This window comes from Protomyctophum parallelum, assembly GCF_964188405.1.
Source record: "Protomyctophum parallelum genome assembly, chromosome: 1".
NCBI classification, from domain to species: domain Eukaryota; kingdom Metazoa; phylum Chordata; class Actinopteri; order Myctophiformes; family Myctophidae; genus Protomyctophum; species Protomyctophum parallelum.
The window spans coordinates 35,733,805-35,753,636 of record NC_139697.1 but is presented as its reverse complement, the minus strand read 5'-3'; the positions used below and the strand labels follow the sequence as shown (position 1 = coordinate 35,753,636).

The 19,832-nt window shown below is 40.4% G+C and overlaps 1 protein-coding gene across 18 annotated transcripts in view; it reads right to left on the bottom strand.

Moving 5' to 3' along the window:
* Positions 1-11,087: 11,087 nt before the first annotated feature.
* pleca (plectin a) overlaps positions 11,088-19,832 on the bottom strand; it is a 113,686-nt gene continuing 104,941 nt past the window's right edge. For all 18 annotated transcript variants that reach the window (XM_083789378.1, XM_083789379.1, XM_083789382.1 and 15 more), the window contains 2 exons: positions 12,548-19,757; positions 11,088-12,374 (listed from right to left, as the gene is read on the bottom strand). In XM_083789378.1, the coding sequence (XP_083645504.1) occupies positions 13,548-19,757 (6,210 nt within the window). In that variant the 3' untranslated portion in view covers positions 11,088-12,374; positions 12,548-13,547. The remainder of the gene's footprint in view (positions 12,375-12,547; positions 19,758-19,832) is intronic.

Here is a 19,832-nt window from a genome sequence, read left to right as displayed (position 1 = left end):
TAATTTTGGAAGAAAAAAAATGACCTCGTTTTTCATCATTTTTGAACATGGGCTATAGCCCATACCGTACGGCATACTATAGCACGCCGTTTTTCATCATTTTTGAGGATTTGAAAAAAAAAAAAAAAAAAAAAACATGGGTTATAGCCCATCGTTTTTTTTTATTTTGGAAGAAAAGAAATTACCTCGTTTTTCATCATTTTTGAACATGGGCTATAGCCCATACCGTACGGCATACTATAGCACGCCGTTTTTCATCATTTTTGAGGATTTTGAAAAAATGAAAAAATGAAAAAAGATGGGTTATAGCCCATCGTTTTTTGAATTTTTTTTATTGTATAGCAGTGGCTCACAGCCTCAGCCTGATTACCTCAAAAGTCTCATATCTCCCCTGAGCCATAGGCAGTTGCTTTGGCTTAGTGGTTAAGATGTTGGCCTTCAGTGCAGGTGACCTGTGTTCGATTCCTGGGTGTTACACTCTGATGAAAGTGATTCTATGTTCAACTCTTGATTCTTTCAACTTTACTATCTGAAGGCTAACATACAAAAGATACAAAAGGGGTTATTCCGCACAGAGAGTTCATTTTCAAATCCCACTCTTCCTAAAGTTTAATGCTAGTTATTGAGCTTAATTTACTGCTATTCTAGCAGTGGCTCACAGCCTCAGCCTGATTACCTCAAAACTCTAATTGTCGTAGTGGTTAAGATGTTGGCTTTCCACGTGGGAGACCAGGGTTCGATTCCCGGCTGTTACACTATCATATAAAAGAAGACCTCAACAGCGCTAAGAAACATCTGATTAATATGATTCTGTGTTATTTAAACTTTACTAACTGAAGGCTAACGAACAAAAGATCACTTCAAAATTACCAGGAGACTTTGCCTGAGAGTGTCTGACTGATGGTGCAATGGTCTAATCATCAGGCTTTCAGTACAGACATTCCATGTTCAAGTCCTGTTCCTCCTACAGCTCAATGCTGCAGTAATTTGAACTTTTCAAGGCTTGAATGAAAAATAAAAACTCAAAAGCACCAGGAGACATGTGCTGAATGCCCAAAGGTGCCTTGGCGTAATGGTGTGGAGCGCTTGACCCGTTGCCTCTGCTACAGGCAGTTGGCAGGTTCAAGTCCCATGTCATGACATCAAGGTGCTGGAGGACCATCGGGAGAGGGTGCTCTCTCCCCCTGTTTCCTGAGATGTAACGGTTGGGGCTTATGTCTGAAAGAACCCTGTCCAGCTAACCTTTTACCATGAAAATGTCCAATTTAACATACTCTTACCACCTCTCAGTTTGCCCTTTTCCAACTGGCCTGGAAGCCAGACATAAAAGAGGGACTTTCCAACCAAGTTTTGGCCCAGTATGCAAATAGACAGACTATTCTTTCTGTCAGATGATGGGCCAAATTGCTATTTTATTTTTAAACGTTTGACCTAATTCTAATCTGTAAAATTTTAGGTGGACAGGGTTCTTTCAAACATAACCCCCAACTGCTACTTTTCAGGAAACAGGGGGAGAGAGCACCGTCTCCCGATGGTCCTCACTAGTACCTTGCATGGGACTTGAACCTGCAGGCAGGTGGTAGCAGAGGCTACCGATCAAGCACACCACACCATTGAGCTAAGGCACCTTGGGGCAATCAGCAGATGTCTCCTGGTGCTTATGAGTTTTTATTTTTTATTCTAGCCTTGAAAAATTCAAATTACTGCAGCATTGGTTGAGTATTAGTTTTGAACCAGTAACCTTTGGATTATGAACCTCAGATTTATCTTTTGAGCCACATCAGCATGTAAGGTACAATCGGGAACTTATATTTAACCAGCCGTTTAGAATTTAGATGGACAGTGAAAATGTTCTTCAGGAGAATTGAACCCGGAATGTTCTGCTTATAAACCCCAGGTTTATCTACGGTGCCACACTGGCATGTGAGGTACAATCGGGAACTTATATTTAACCATCCGTTTAGAATTTAGATGGACAGTTCTGTTTATAAACGTCTAAAACAAGTCTAAAAATAGACGTGTTTTAGACGTCTGTTTTGAGGATATGAAAAAAAAAACAAAAAAAACATGGGTTATAGCCCATCGTTTTTTGAAACTTTGAAAAAAAAAAAAAAAAACGTTTTTCATCATTTTTGAACATGGGCTATAGCCCATACCGTACGGCATACTATAGCACGCCGTTTTTCATCATTTTTGAGGATTTGAAAAAAATGAAAAAAAACAAAAAAAACATGGGTTATAGCCCATCGTTTTTTGAAATTTTGAAAAAAAAAAAAAAACTCGTTTTTCATCATTTTTGAACATGGGCTATAGCCCATACCGTACGGCATACTATAGCACGCCGTTTTTCATCATTTTTGAGGATTTTGAAAAAATGAAAAAATGAAAAAAGATGGGTTATAGCCCATCGTTTTTTTAATTTTTTTTATTGTATAGCAGTGGCTCACAGCCTCAGCCTGATTACCTCAAAAGTCTCATATCTCCCCTGAGCCATAGGCAGTTGCTTTGGCTTAGTGGTTAAGATGTTGGCCTTCAGTGCAGGTGACCTGTGTTCGATTCCTGGGTGTTACACTCTGATGAAAGTGATTCTATGTTCAACTCTTGATTCTTTCAACTTTACTATCTGAAGGCTAACATACAAAAGATACAAAAGGGGTTATTCCGCACAGAGAGTTCATTTTCAAATCCCACTCTTCCTAAAGTTTAATGCTAGTTATTGAGCTTAATTTACTGCTATTCTAGCAGTGGCTCACAGCCTCAGCCTGATTACCTCAAAACTCTAATTGTCGTAGTGGTTAAGATGTTGGCTTTCCACGTGGGAGACCAGGGTTCGATTCCCGGCTGTTACACTATCATATAAAAGAAGACCTCAACAGCGCTAAGAAACATCTGATTAATATGATTCTGTGTTATTTAAACTTTACTAACTGAAGGCTAACGAACAAAAGATCACTTCAAAATTACCAGGAGACTTTGCCTGAGAGTGTCTGACTGATGGTGCAATGGTCTAATCATCAGGCTTTCAGTACAGACATTCCATGTTCAAGTCCTGTTCCTCCTACAGCTCAATGCTGCAGTAATTTGAACTTTTCAAGGCTTGAATGAAAAATAAAAACTCAAAAGCACCAGGAGACATGTGCTGAATGCCCAAAGGTGCCTTGGCGTAATGGTGTGGAGCGCTTGACCCGTTGCCTCTGCTACAGGCAGTTGGCAGGTTCAAGTCCCATGTCATGACATCAAGGTGCTGGAGGACCATCGGGAGAGGGTGCTCTCTCCCCCTGTTTCCTGAGATGTAACGGTTGGGGCTTATGTCTGAAAGAACCCTGTCCAGCTAACCTTTTACCATGAAAATGTCCAATTTAACATACTCTTACCACCTCTCAGTTTTCCCTTTTCCAACTGGCCTGGAAGCCAGACATAAAAGAGGGACTTTCCAACCAAGTTTTGGCCCAGTATGCAAATAGACAGACTATTCTTTCTGTCAGATGATGGGCCAAATTGCTATTTTATTTTTAAACGTTTGACCTAATTCTAATCTGTAAAATTTTAGGTGGACAGGGTTCTTTCAAACATAACCCCCAACTGCTACTTTTCAGGAAACAGGGGGAGAGAGCACCGTCTCCCGATGGTCCTCACTAGTACCTTGCATGGGACTTGAACCTGCAGGCAGGTGGTAGCAGAGGCTACCGATCAAGCACACCACACCATTGAGCTAAGGCACCTTGGGGCAATCAGCAGATGTCTCCTGGTGCTTATGAGTTTTTATTTTTTATTCTAGCCTTGAAAAATTCAAATTACTGCAGCATTGGTTGAGTATTAGTTTTGAACCAGTAACCTTTGGATTATGAACCTCAGATTTATCTTTTGAGCCACATCAGCATGTAAGGTACAATCGGGAACTTATATTTAACCAGCCGTTTAGAATTTAGATGGACAGTGAAAATGTTCTTCAGGAGAATTGAACCCGGAATGTTCTGCTTATAAACCCCAGGTTTATCTACGGTGCCACACTGGCATGTGAGGTACAATCGGGAACTTATATTTAACCATCCGTTTAGAATTTAGATGGACAGTTCTGTTTATAAACGTCTAAAACAAGTCTAAAAATAGACGTGTTTTAGACGTCTGTTTTGAGGATATGAAAAAAAAACAAAAAAAAACATGGGTTATAGCCCATCGTTTTTTGAAACTTTGAAAAAAAAAAAAAAAACGTTTTTCATCATTTTTGAACATGGGCTATAGCCCATACCGTACGGCATACTATAGCACGCCGTTTTTCATCATTTTTGAGGATTTGAAAAAAATGAAAAAAAACAAAAAAAACATGGGTTATAGCCCATCGTTTTTTGAAATTTTGAAAAAAAAAAAAAAACTCGTTTTTCATCATTTTTGAACATGGGCTATAGCCCATACCGTACGGCATACTATAGCACGCCGTTTTTCATCATTTTTGAGGATTTGAAAAAAAAAAAAAAAAAAAAAAAACATGGGTTATAGCCCATCGTTTTTTGAAATTTTGAAAAAAAAAAAAAAAAAACTCGTTTTTCATCATTTTTGAACATGGGCTATAGCCCATACCGTACGGCATACTATAGCACGCCGTTTTTCATCATTTTTACAGATTTGAAAAAAAAAAAAAAAAAAAAACATGGGTTATAGCCCATCGTTTTTTGAAATTTCAAAAAAAAAAAATAACCTTGTTTTTCATCATTTTTGAACATGGGCTATAGCCCATACCCTACGGCATACTATAGCACGCCGTTTTTCATCATTTTGAGGATTTGAAAAAAAAAAAAAAAAAAAAAAACATGGGTTATAGCCCATCGTTTTTTTTTATTTTGGAAGAAAAAAAATGACCTCGTTTTTCATCATTTTTGAACATGGGCTATAGCCCATACCGTACGGCATACTATAGCACGCCGTTTTTCATCATTTTTGAGGATTTGAAAAAAAAAAAAAAAAAAAAAAACATGGGTTATAGCCCATCGTTTTTTTTTATTTTGGAAGATAAAAAATGTCCTCGTTTTTCATCATTTTTGAACATGGGCTATAGCCCATACCGTACGGCATACTATAGCACGCCGTTTTTCATCATTTTTGAGGATTTGAAAAAACAAAAACAAAAAAAAAACATGGGTTATAGCCCATCGTTTTTTTTTATTTTGGAAGAAAAAAAATGACCTCGTTTTTCATCATTTTTGAACATGGGCTATAGCCCATACCGTACGGCATACTATAGCACGCCGTTTTTCATCATTTTTGAGGATTTGAAAAAAAAAAAAAAAAAAAAAACATGGGTTATAGCCCATCGTTTTTTGAAATTTCGAAAAAAATAAATAACCTTGTTTTTCATCATTTTTGAACATGGGCTATAGCCCATACCGTACGGCATACTATAGCACGCCGTTTTTCATCATTTTTGAGGATTAAAAAAAAAAAAAAAAAAAAAAAACATGGGTTATAGCCCATCGTTTTTTTTAATTTTGGAAGAAAAAAAATGACCTCGTTTTTCATCATTTTTGAACATGGGCTATAGCCCATACCGTACGGCATACTATAGCACGCCGTTTTTCATCATTTTTGAGGATTAAAAAAAAAAAAAAAAAAAAAAAAACATGGGTTATAGCCCATCGTTTCTTTTTTATTTTGGAAGAAAAAAAATGACCTCGTTTTTCATAATTTTTGAACATGGGCTATAGCCCATACCGTACGGCATACTATAGCATGCCGTTTTTCATAATTTTTGAGGATTTTGAAAAAATGAAAAAAGATGGGTTATAGCCCATCGTTTTTTGATTTTTTTTTATTGTATAGCAGTGGCTCACAGCCTCAGCCTGATGACCTCAAAAGTCTCATATCTCCCCTGAGCCATAGGCAGTTGCTTTGGCTTAGTGGTTAAGATGTTGGCCTTCAGTGCAGGTGACCTGTGTTCGATTCCTGGGTGTTACACTCTGATGAACGTGATTCTATGTTCAACTCTTGATTCTTTCAACTTTACTATCTGAAGGCTAACATACAAAAGATACAAAAGGGGTTATTCCGCACAGAGAGTTCATTTTCAAATCCCACTCTTCCTAAAGTTTAATGCTAGTTATTGAGCTTAATTTACTGCTATTCTAGCAGTGGCTCACAGCCTCAGCCTGATTACCTCAAAACTCTAATTGTCGTAGTGGTTAAGATGTTGGCTTTCCACGTGGGAGACCAGGGTTCGATTCCCGGCTGTTACACTATCATATAAAAGAAGACCTCAACAGCGCTAAGAAACATCTGATTAATATGATTCTGTGTTATTTAAACTTTACTAACTGAAGGCTAACGAACAAAAGATCACTTCAAAATTACCAGGAGACTTTGCCTGAGAGTGTCTGACTGATGGTGCAATGGTCTAATCATCAGGCTTTCAGTACAGACATTCCATGTTCAAGTCCTGTTCCTCCTACAGCTCAATGCTGCAGTAATTTGAACTTTTCAAGGCTTGAATGAAAAATAAAAACTCAAAAGCACCAGGAGACATGTGCTGAATGCTCAAAGGTGCCTTGGCGTAATGGTGTGGAGCGCTTGACCCGTTGCCTCTGCTACAGGCAGTTGGCAGGTTCAAGTCCCATGTCATGACATCAAGGTGCTGGAGGACCATCGGGAGAGGGTGCTCTCTCCCCCTGTTTCCTGAGATGTAACGGTTGGGGCTTATGTCTGAAAGAACCCTGTCCAGCTAACCTTTTACCATGAAAATGTCCAATTTAACATACTCTTACCACCTCTCAGTTTGCCCTTTTCCAACTGGCCTGGAAGCCAGACATAAAAGAGGGACTTTCCAACCAAGTTTTGGCCCAGTATGCAAATAGACAGACTATTCTTTCTGTCAGATGATGGGCCAAATTGCTATTTTATTTTTAAACGTTTGACCTAATTCTTATCTGTAAAATTTTAGGTGGACAGGGTTCTTTCAAACATAACCCCCAACTGCTACTTTTCAGGAAACAGGGGGAGAGAGCACTGTCTCCCGATGGTCCTCACTAGTACCTTGCATGGGACTTGAACCTGCAGGCAGGTGGTAGCAGAGGCTACCGATCAAGCACACCACACCATTGAGCTAAGGCATCTTGGGGCAATCAGCAGATGTCTCCTGGTGCTTATGAGTTTTTATTTTTTATTCTAGCCTTGAAAAATTCAAATTACTGCAGCATTGGTTGAGTATTAGTTTTGAACCAGTAACCTTTGGATTATGGCTTGCCAATGGAAGTCACATGGTTTGACCAAACATTTGTTTGATGGAGGGGAGGGGGACAGAACACAGCCATCAAACAAATGTTTGCTCAAACCATGTGACTTCCATTGGAAAAGCATTTAGGCGGCCAGCAAACACAGGCAGGGCAACAGAACATGTGTTCTTTATGTGTGAGGACTAAAAGGAAAAACATTCCTGACATTGTCGTCCATTTAGTGTCACAATAAACAGTCCTATAAATCCTCTCATGTTTAAACAATAAACAGTCCTATAAATCCTCTAATGTCTAAACATTAACAGTGTTAAAGGATAAAACCGTGTTTCTCAAACAAACGCTTCTTACCTTGGAACAAACAGCTTGGCTCCCAGACAGCATGTAGAGAAACAGCCTGGATCCCAAACCAAACAGCATGTTGGGAAACAACATGGCCGCTCCTATTTAAATCTAAAGCCCCGCCCACTGGATCCGGTCACCTGTTCAACTAGTCCGTCCGTCATTGGTCCGTTGGTCAGAGTGATAAGTGATTGGAATTGGATCATCCACTGTTGATCATCACAGCTGTGTGCACACACACACACACACACACACACACGCATGCACATGCATTATTTGATCTACAACTGCCATCAAATCAAACTGATTAAAGAAAAATCACACCCATGTGAAATGAGAGGCTCTCTTAGCATGATGTAACATGTCGATTTGCGCGTCCACATATGATTTACATTCTCCATTCATTGTCAAAGAGAATTTAAAGGGATATTTCACTTTAAAAAAAACTTTTGGTCATTTCATTTTCTACCCAGGCTTTTTGTTGCTTGAAGTTGCTTGATTCAGTATTTATTTAGATATTATTATTTGATATTAATTTGAACCTAACCCTCAACCTTTGGATTGGAAGGCCTCTCCTTTACACCTGCACGCTTTTCACACTAATGGAATGTTCTTTTCAAAAGATGAAGTTCCACAGCTAACTCCTGACAGAATGATTGAATCTACTGAGCATTTGTACTCTATCTGCACCCATATTTACATGCTGAAAGCAAACAAAGATGTTTTGTTTTAGCCTAGGGCTATAGGCAATGTCATTATGATTGTAATGTTTAAATATGTGTAAATATGTGTAAAATGTGCTTTTTTTATCAAGCACATTTTCTGTTTTCAGTTGTCAACTAGTTTAAGTCAAATCAATAATCAATTATAAGCTTAGCCTCATACCTGTGAACTGCATTGTGTTTTAAATTATTTATTGCAACAACCACCAATCAAGAATTAAACACAAAACACTCATTTTTTGCTTGACAGTATCATGATTCAGTATCACATTTTTCCTATAGGTTGTGTCAATGTAGGAAGTGAATTAATAACAAGCTAATTAACAACTTCATTTTTTATATGTTGACAGGATTATTTTTTACAAACACACAGTGCTTTTTTGTTTGTTTTGTTCTTCTGTAACTTGAGTGTGGTTTGAACTCACCATCTCCCAATCAAAAACCAGCTACTTCTTACTGAGTGTGTTGGGTTTGAATTAGCACAATTCTACAAGGAACTCTAAAGATATCTTGAAATTTATCCGCTGGGCCACTTAGCGGCACACAGTTCAGCTGGAATTACCAGGCTACTTGGAACATAACCCTAACCCTACCCCTAACCCGGCTATAATCCATGGTCAAAAAGGATGAAAAACGAGGATTTGAAAAAAAGACTAAATCACTTCCAGACCATGACCATGGGTTTTACATGCTGCTCAGTTTTAATGCACTGCACTTTAGGATCTTATGCTTATTTATGCTTTATGCTTATTCTTCTTTTATTGATAAGTTATACACTGCTGGTACTTTGATAGGCATTAGACCACAGACCCATACTTTTCATAATTGTCTCCACCAGGCCGAAGGCATGGGGGGAGAGTATGTTTTGCACTCCGTCCGTGTGTGTGTGTGTGTGTGTGTGTGTGTGTCCTTCCTTCCTTCCGTCCGTCTGTCTGTCCGTCCGTCCTTCCGTCCGTCCGTCCGTTATCAGCTAATCTCCGGCACCGTTGGCCCGATCCATGCCAAACTTTGCACACACACTCCCTGGATGCTAACGACGAACTTTATCTAGTTCATACTGTACACGTTTTCCCCTCTTTTTTACTTTCTTTAACTGTATGATGATTTTCTCTTTTTTAATAGAAGTGTATATATATCTGTACGTCTTTAAATGTTCTGATGAATTGAAAATGGAGGACTCTGATGTAAACAAGTGCTTCTTATGGTTTGGTTTATTCTTATAGCAGTTTTTGTATTGACTTGTGCACCTTTTGTTTGAAATGAACCGTGAATACAATTTTCAATCAGTCAATCAAACTCAACATATTATAATTTGACGACGGGATAATCCAACACTCTCTCCTATTCAGACTCATGAAATGAAGGAAATTGACCCCATGTTTTGTATATTGTGTATATTTAATTCATTTACATATATTGCAAAATAGCGTGAAGCATGACTGATATCACTTACTACCATGATGGACAGGGATGACCCTGCTGCCTGCCACACCCAGGTCTGGCCGTCCATTCGCGGGGCAGGAGTGGATAGTAACTATAGTGTGTAATAGCAAAGCTTTATTTACCTGTTATTACAGTGCAATACTGTCACCATTTGGTGACCAGTTATATGAGTGTGATGTGTGCTGCCCCTCAAAGTGGCCCTATCAAGCTACAGTATGCTGTCCCTACTTGCTGCCTTGCTTGGGGAAAACTAGCCCTGGTCCAGTGCGTCAGTGAGAGACTTGCTAACGCACTGGACCAGGGCTAGGGGAAAATCTGATGCGATTCTATTGGCTGTTGGTGCGTTAACGCTATTGACACCTCTCCCTGTTATTGCAGGGGACTGTGATGTGCGCTGGCTTCAAAGTGGCCTTATCAAAGTATGCTGCGGCTGCCTCCAGTCCAGGCAACACACCTGCAACCACTGATTGGGGCCAAATTGGGCCAAAGCAAAATCTACTATAAATCTACGCCTGTGTAATGGGTCCATGTTTGTGCTGGTTTATTGCCAGGTGTACAGAAGTGACAGTATTATAACCCTAGTTATATGGTTCTGTCTGGTGAGAGGGGCCATGGGGTGTATAAGTGTGAGCTGTTATACTTTTTTGGCAGTCTATACTGTCTGTCCTGTCTGTCAAGGTGTGCAGGTACTATCAATCTCTAAGGTGATATTTGGATTTAGTCTCCTTTGTTTTTGCCACTTTGTTATCTTGGGAGGGAAACAAATGTTTAAATCTGCCCAACTGTGTGCCAAACCCCTCCCCCTTTATCATACAACCACAGCTGTGGGTGCGTCTTCAGTTCCGGTGGATCACCACCCACCTAGCCTGGTCTGTGTTACAAAATTGCTGTGTGAACCGGTCTGGAGTGGATGATATCGTTATACGTCATGTTGTAGTCATCAGGCAGGAACCATCATCTGGAACTTCCTTTCCCGCAAACCGGAAGAATAACAATAAAAGCTCTCGTAGCCTGCAAATTTTATCGAGAAAAATCGGTTTGAGGGAAAAGGAAGTTCCAGATTGATGGACTACAAACAATGACTACAACATGACGTAGCGATATCATCCACTCTCGACCGGATCATAAACCCGAAAAGGAATGCTGCACAGGCTAGCACCAACCAGGCAAACCAGACATACTTAATACTTGTACTTAATGGTGGGCTTGTCCGCATAAGAATTACGTTTTACTTTTTTGAAAAAAGAATCTTCCTCCTTGATAATGTCTACTTACAAGTTCAGAATTATTTTCATAGTTTCGTTTCCAGTTGGTTCATTAAATATCTAAGGAATATCCACAAGGAATTTAGCCCACACAATAATACAACACAATGGGTTTTCTTTTATTATCTATTTTCAAGAAATAAATTCAATACATATATACACAAAGTACTGCCTTTTGCTTCTGTAAAAAATGGCATTGGGGATACTAAAGTTGTTTGAGTAACCAGAGCTGTAAAACATAGTGTGCATCTATCTATCCATTAATATCAATTGTAGCATCAAAATAATCAGATTCACTGCATGTAGCATAACTTGTCTCCACTTGTGAAATCATAATATATTACATAAGAGTTGGTTGGGTATCTCATTTCCAAGTTTATTTACATTATGTAAGTGTTACATTTAAATTTTCTTATCACCATTTAACTATAAATACACCATTTTAAACAAGGCCTTTAACCCAATTCACTAAAAATAATCGTTCACGCCCTCTAAAATGTGAAAACAGAAAAGAGAAACTCCAATGGATTAAAACAATTTTATATTGCATCTTCTTAATATTAGTAAAACATGCAAGGCAAAATATATGATATGAAAATAAAGTGAAAATCCATAAAATGTGATGCTTTACAAAGGAAAATTAACATCAAAACAATTCAACATGGTGGTACAAACACTGGGTCTGAGTCTGTGGCAAAGCTTAAAGATCTTTCTCAAAGAAATGTGAATCCATGACTTTCAACAATAATGCTTTATCTAAGCAGCAGTTTACAGGAAATATAACAATAATTGTCTCAAGATTTCCTATGCCCAAAAATAGATGTATTATTCATTAAAAGCGACAATTATTGATAATTCAGTCCATACATTTATGCCTCTGTATGTTGTTGTGACACTGATCGAGGATGGTAATTGTTTTGAGGTTATATTGTGCCATACAGCTTGCCTGTGAAAAAAGGTCTCCCCAAGAGTATTGAGTAATTTCTGCCATGCATCAATCAAATTACAGCTTAGCTTAATATTCTATATACCTGTGTGTGTGTGTGTGTGTGTGTGTGTGTGTGTGTGTGTGTGTGTGTGTGTGTGTGTGTGTGTGTGTGTGTGTGTGTGTGTGTGTGTGTGTGTGTGTGTGTGTGTGTGTGTGTGTGTGTGTGTGTGGTTGATTATAATCCATACAGCTAAGTCCTGAGTATTCATTTAAGGCCTACAGTACATTGTACAAGGTTAATCTTACGGGTCCCTTTTTTACACGCAAAGAGTTAAACTAATACTCAGGGTTTTGCTGTGCAGACTGGAGCAGTAAGAGCACAGCCCGGGTGCATCCGGTGGACCTCAGGAAGACATCAGGCTAACGGATTGGACAGGAAATGGCTTGAGGGAAGTATCTGAAAAATGTACAGAGCACAATGCCAAGGAAAGCAATTAGACATTAGTCACAACATCTAGAAGTAGAGTAGGCTACTATACAATAATGACAAAATAATTAAAATAAAATAAACATAGACCTTAAATTAATTTGACAATTCATTCAATGTGACTTTCAATGTCATGTACTTACAACTTTGAGGGTCCCAGTCAGCCTTTATGTGGTGTCTTGTGGAGTTTGGATTATCAGTCAACAGCCGTCAGATGGTGTTTATGGTCCTAATGGTCAACATGAATCCTTCCATATTATGCTTTATTGCTCCTTTTAGTTTGAGAATGTTTTGATGTGCAGTTACAGTATATGAGGCTCTTGTCCATTTGCAAAGGTGCAAAATGAATTGAAGGGTGGCTGTTTGGCTGTGAGGCTTAGCTTGTAGGCAATTCCCATGATCCAGGAGAGACTGATTTTTCATCATTATTACTCATTATTACTATAAGTATTGTGAAAGAGAAGCAGGGATGGATTTAGACAAGACATTGGTAGAATGTGGCAATGTAGCAGGAATGGAGGGAAGATCTTGAAGCTTGGCATTCTTGCATCACACCCCAGTGTTAATAATTGTTTATTCTGCTTTAATTCTGCTCTGCAGAGTGGCCTTGATCATTATACTGGACATAAACTCTAGTCCACTTTACAAATTGTAAATACAGACATTTACAGACACTTCTCAGCTTTGTTTGAAACCCAATTTGTTTTTTTGATTAAAAAAATAAAATAAGAATTAAATGAACACTTTTACGGATATAATAGGCTATAGCAGAAAAAATATACTGGACAAAAACAAAATATTGTACTTATACAACACTACAGTCCTAATGACATTAAAATTTAAAAATATAAAATATATGATATACTTTATCACTTGATACTTTGTCATATAGTTTAACTTCAAAAAAGGCAATGCAGCTTTTCTGTATGCAACTGTAGAAAGTGCTGTTATTCTGATAAGATATCTTAAATGTTGCCAACATATGGACATGAACATGACATGGACAACATTTTAAGCCTGTAAAATAACTGTTCTTTTAAAGGTCCCTTAGCAACCACGTGCAGAGCAGAATATTAATCTTTATTCATTTGAGAATGATGGGCACTGTGGTTGTCTTCTGTTCAATATTTGTCCTTTAAGCTATCAGTATCGGCGGGTGTAACTTGGTGATCCATACGAGGGGGAAGAGAAGGTAGTTGTAAAACTGGATCCTGTGGCATCAAAGCTACCTCGCCTTGAACCTGACCTAGAGCCAGTCCTTGACCCGGAGTGTGACCCGGCACCTGAGCCTGACCCACTGACGCTATATGGACTGTATTGTCCTTTGCTTGACTGAGATGATGCCTCTAGTAGCCGCAGTCCAGTACCTTCTTCAACCATGCTTCTCTCCATAGCATCCTTGTAAGAGATTTTGAGCTTGGTTTTAGGGCATGTGAGGTATTTGGAGTATGCACTGACGTCCCGTAGCTTTTGTGCGGTACGCGCATCTAAGGTGCCCTTCTTTACAGCATCATCTACGGGTACTCTGGTGGTAACATCTGGTTCAATCAACCCACCAGTGAGATACTGGACTTCTAAGAACCGTTGTCCAGCCTCATAGTACAGCCAGCCTTTCTTGAGGGCTTGGGCTGCTGACATTTTGGTTTTAGTTCTAGGATCCTCAAATCCATTGTAGGCTTTCTGGGCTAGATTGATACGGTCAACCATAATCTTATCCACCAGTCCTTTGTTCATGGCATCTGCAACTGAGAACTTTTCCCCAGTATTTGGGTCGAGGATGCCTCCTGTACAGGCCTGGGCCTCTAGTAGCCGTTGACCTGTAATATTGTCCACAAGGTTTCTGTGCATGGCCTCTGTTACAGACACTTTCTCCAGTGTGTCTGTGTCCAGGATTCCAGCCACAGGGCCAGTTTCTTCAGTTGGGTCATTCCATGTTGTTGCTGGTGTTTTCAGAGCAGGAACTGGACTCATGGGGTAAGATGAGGAGGAACCAAAGGAGGATGACCTGGATCTGCTGCCACTCGTGTTTCCAGACAGCATGTCAGCAAACTCTGTTATAGAGAGAGTCCCTGCCCTGTACTGATCAAGCGCAGACTTGTCAATGAGTCCCTTTGAGATAGCATCATCAATGTCATATTGCCGACCTGACCTCCTGTCAATGATCATGGATTTGACAACGCCATCGGATGAGGTGATTGTAATTTCTTCCCACTCACACTCCTGCTCAGCAAGCTCTTGATAAGTCTGGTGATCAATAAGGCCTTTGCGATAAGCCTCATACACTGACATTTCTTTACCTGTCTCTGGGTCGACAATGACTACCCTGCGTTTGCGCACGGATGACTTTGATGACGTCTTCCTCTCGCGCTTCTTTTCTTTTAGCAGTAGTAGAGCGAGTCCAGTCTCAGGGTCTATCATGCATCTCTCCATGAGCTGCAAGTATGTCAGGTTTTCTTCAGTGTTGGGATCAAAGAAACCTTTAGTGTCGTCGGACGGGTCAGTGAGGATTTCGTTCATTTCTTCGTCAAAGAGGCCACGTTCATATGCTTTTTCCACTGGCAGCCGATGGCTTTCCTCTGGGTCAATTATTCCACCCGTAGCAATCTGTGCCTCCAACAGGCGAATACCATGATCTTTTAGAATGAGACCCTTTTTCATGGCCTGGAATAAAGAAATAATCTTGCCAGAATAGGGATCCCTGTAGCCTGTTACTGCACGCTCAGCTGAGAGTAGCTTGTCTTTGAACTCAGGGCCAACAATTGCCATCTTGACAGCTTCGTTGACATTCAGCTTCAAGTTCTTGATGGGGTCAATGACATATCCGGTGGCTGCTTGAGCCTCAAGGAGTTCAAACGCAGTTCCTGGTCTGATCATATTCTTCTTCATTGCTTGGTAGATGGACAGGCGATCTTTGCTGGATTCTACATACACTCCAGCGATGCAACTGGCACCCTCAAGGTACTTCTTCACATCTCTGCTTACCTCCTCTACTGTAATGAGACCCTCAGTGAGTTCATTATAGGTCTTTTGGTCAATTATCCCAGACCGAAGAAGCTCATCGACAGTGATTTGCTTTCTGAGACCCTTGAAGAGAAGGCTTCTATCTGCCAGTGAAAGCAGACGCAGGCCGCTCTCTTTATCGACTTTGCATATTTTCAGGAGCTGGGCGTAATTGTGTTTCTCATCTGTTGTTGGATCAGTGTAACCCTGCACACCCCCATTAGGATCAGATATTCTGTCATGTGTCTCCTTGTTGATGTATCCACGCTGCAAGGCTACGTCTGTGGGGAGGTGGAAGAAGTATTCGGGATCCATTAATCCCCCAGTAGCTTCTTGGGCCTCCAAGAGCCTCAGGGCATAGTCCTCTGGAATAAGGTCTTTTTTCATTGCCTGAAAGATAGATATAACCTTTCCACTGTATGGATCCCTGTAGCCTGTAACTGCTCTCTCAGCTGATAGGAGTTTATCATGGATCTCAGGGCCCACAAGACCTTTGCGAACAGCCTCATCAACTGTTAGAAGTTCATCTTTCACCGGGTCAATGATAAATCCAGTGGCAGCTTGGGCCTCAAGCAGATTTAATGCAATCTCAGGTTTAATGAGCCCTTTCTTCATTGCCTGGTAAATGCTGAGCTTTGGGGGATTGACTGACATAATTCCAGCAATACAACCAGTACCGAATAGATACTTTTTCACTGATGGCATTTCCATAACCTCACGAATAGTCATCTTTTCTTGCTTCAGTAGGTTGTATGTTTGCATGTCAATGATCCTGGCACTGTAAAGTTCCTCAATGGTAACTCTTCTTCGTATTACATCACATGACATGCCCTGCTGCTCTGTCATTACAGTCTCTCTGTGTTCAATGATTTCAATTATAATGAAAACCATTCTCTCCCTTGAGATTTTTCCTGAGCGATACTGCTCCATGAGCCTACGCTTTTCCTCCCCTGGAAGTAAATCTGAGTTCAAGACATCCAATAGGTTGACACTCTTTCCTGCAAATCTCTCATGGGGGATATCAACCTGAGTGTTAGCTAGGTCTGTCTGAGCCTGTTCTTCTGTGTACTGATAGGACTTTTCAATTTGGGCGGCAGGGGCTTCTTCAACCTTTGACAGAGGCAGGTAATACAGACCAGAGTTCGGATCTTTTACACACTTCTCCAACAACTGCTTATAAGTAACAATTTCATTAGTGTTGGGATCAGTGAAGCCTTTAACATCTCCTGAGGGTTCGTTGAAGGACTTGGCCATCTGCTTGCTGAAGTAGCCCCGCTGGATGGCCACATCACTAGGAACACGATGGCTGCTAACTGGGTCAATTATCCCTCCTGTGGAAAACTGAGCCTCCAGAAGGGGAATCGCATGTTCTCGCAGCACTAGCTCTTTCTTCATGGCCTGTAAAAGGGAAATGTTGTTGCTTGTGTATGGATCTTTGTATCCAGTCACTGCCTTTTCAGCTGAGAGAAGTTTCTCGTGTAGCTCTGGGCCAACAACTCCTACTTTTACAGCATCATCCACAATATATCTTTGATTTTTGATTGGATCAATTATGAAACCAGTTGCTGCTTGGGCCTCCAGTAGTGCAAGGCCAGTCTTATGTTGCAGGATGTTCTTCTTCATTGCTTGATATATGCTTAGTTTCTCCTCTTCCAGACAGATTCCTGCAATGGAATCTGTGCCCTGCAAATATTTCCGGACCATGTCAGTGTCACTTATTTCCTTAGGTTTCTTTTTTCCCTGTTGGAGTTGATCAAAGGTTGCCTTATCAATGATGTTGGAATCAAGCAATGAGCTGGCAGTGACGGGTGCCCTGAGGCCTTCGAAACAGGCCTTTTCTTTTAGTTGTTTTGTTTTGTCTTCCTTTTCTTCAACCATTGTCATCACAATGGTTATTAGCTTTTCTATTGTCACCTGTCTCATTTGATACTGTCGTATAATTTCTATTCTTTGCACCTCAGTGATGCACTCAGAGTGTATGATCTCCCAGATAGTTACTTTTCGTCCCTTGAAAGGACCATAATCTAACTCCATGGTTGCCTGGTTCAAAGCCTCTTTGGTCTTGACCTCCGTAATTTGACGGTCTTCTTTTGACTTTAAAGCCTTTGTTGAGAGAGGGAGCAACGGGAGGCTAGTCTCTTTGTCTGTGACACATTTCTTTAAAAGCTGCGAATAAGATGCACCCTCCTGTGTGTTAGGATCATAGAAGACTGTTGTTTCATCAGTGTTCTTGTTCAAAGTCTTGCTCATTTCGTCATCAAAATAGCCACGTTTACAGGCAACTTCATGTGGGATGCGATAACTTTTAATGGGGTCAATTATTCCCCCAGTTGAGAGCTGTGCTTCAAGAAGACGTATGCCATTATCTTTCTTTATAAGGCCTTTGCTCATTGCTTCGAATAGAGATATTGTTTTTCCAGTATATGGGTCTTTGTAGCCGTTGACAGCTCTCTCTGCAGACAAAAGTCTTTCATGCAGCTCTGGGCCAACAAGACCTGATTTAACAGCCTCATCAACTGTGACTTTAGCATTTTTAACAGGGTCAATTATAAACCCAGTCGCTGCCTGAGCTTCAAGGAGATTTACTGCTGTCTCTGGTGATAGAATCTCCTTCTTCATAGCTTGATAGAATGGCATTTTCTCCTTAGATTCATTCAGCACACCAGCAATGCTATGTGTTCCTTGAAGTGCCTTCTTAACAGCATCCATCTCAGCTATTTCTTTAGCTGTTACTTTGCCATTGCTCAACTTGTTGAACAGGTCTTTGTTTATGATCTTGGAATCTAGGAGTTCACTGGCAGAGACTGGAGTTCTCAGGCCATCAAACATATTTACATTTTTCTTCTCTTTGTCTTCCACGACCGTTATTACAATCTTGATGAGTTTTTCTACTGTGATTTTGCCTGTCTTGTATTGGCGAATCAAATCCCTCCTCTGGTCTTCGGTAAAATACTCAGAATTAATCACTTCCCAAATGGTGACTGTTTTTCCTTTGAACCGGCCAAACAGTACATCGACATTTGCTTTACTGAATACATCTTTAGTCTCCTCATCTGTGAATGATCTCCCACTTTGGGCAGCTTTCTCTGTTACTGGTAAGATGAGTAAGCCACTCTCTGCATCCTTGGTGCATCTCTCCAGTAACTGCTTGTAAGTGATTTGCTCTTGAGTGCTAGGGTCAATGAATAATTTGCAGTCATCACTGGGGTCAGTTAACTTCTTGTTCATGTCTGCATCAAATTGACCCTGCTTATAGGCTATCTGAAGGGGTACTCTATGACTATTAACAGGGTCAATAATTCCGCCAGTTGCAAGCTGCACATCAAGTAGTTTGGTGGCCTGGTCCTTCTCAATAAGTCCCTTTTTCATTGCCTCAAAAACAGATATTTTGGCTCCAGTGTAGGGATCTTTGAAGCCAGTGGCTGCTCTCTCTGCAGAAAGCATTTTGTTATGGAGCTCAGGGCCAATTAGCTCTTCTTTAACAGCCTCATCAACAGAGAACATTTCATTTTTTATTGGATCAACAATGAAACCGGATGCTGCTTGGGCTTCCAGCAGCATTGTAGCAATGTCAGGAGTGATTTTCTGTTCTTTCATTGCCTGATAGATGCTCATTTTCTCTTTTGATGGGGTCAATAAGCCTCCCACACAGTTCTGGCCCTGGAGACATGATTTCACTTTGTCTATCTTTCCCAGGTCTTGCACAGTGGCTTTACCTTTTTTCAGTTTGTCATATTCTTTCTTGGTCAAGATACCAATGTCATGGAGCCTTTCTGCAGGAACCTTCTCCCTAATTCCATGGAATGCTAATTCCGGTTCTCCATTTTTCCTCACACCATCCACTTCAACAGAACCATTGAAAACCTTCTTTGTAGTAACTACCTTTGTCATTGTAACTAACTGCTCTTCAGTAAACTTATCAGTTTGGACTTCCATTTCCTTGTTTTGGGCTGCAGCTGCTTGCGGAGCGACCTCAAGTTTCTGAAGTTTCTCCCTGAGCTGTTTGTTTTCCTCTGCCAGACGCCTTTCTTGCTCAAGCCTTTTCCTTTCAAGTTCCTCCATTTCCTTTTGCTTGTTCTTCATCTCCGCTTCAGCATCCTTTTGCTTTTTGAGGGCAGCATCCATGCTAACTTGGAGTTTCTTCTTCTCCTCCTCCATTTGTTTCCTCTGGCGCTCTTGTTCATCTTTGAGCGCCTTGGCCTTCTTCACTTCATCCTCAAACTGTTTCTCAAGCCTCTTCTTCTCTTCCTCAATGACCCTCTCTCTTTTCAGCAATGCATCCTTTTCTGTGATGAAAGTCTGTTGCAGGATGGTCTTCTCCTGCTCAATTTGCACCCCCATGGCATTTTGAATCTGATAGGGACAGCAGAAAAGAATATTAGTTAAATGGCAATGACAATGTCACCCGTAGGCTTAATAATTAAAATA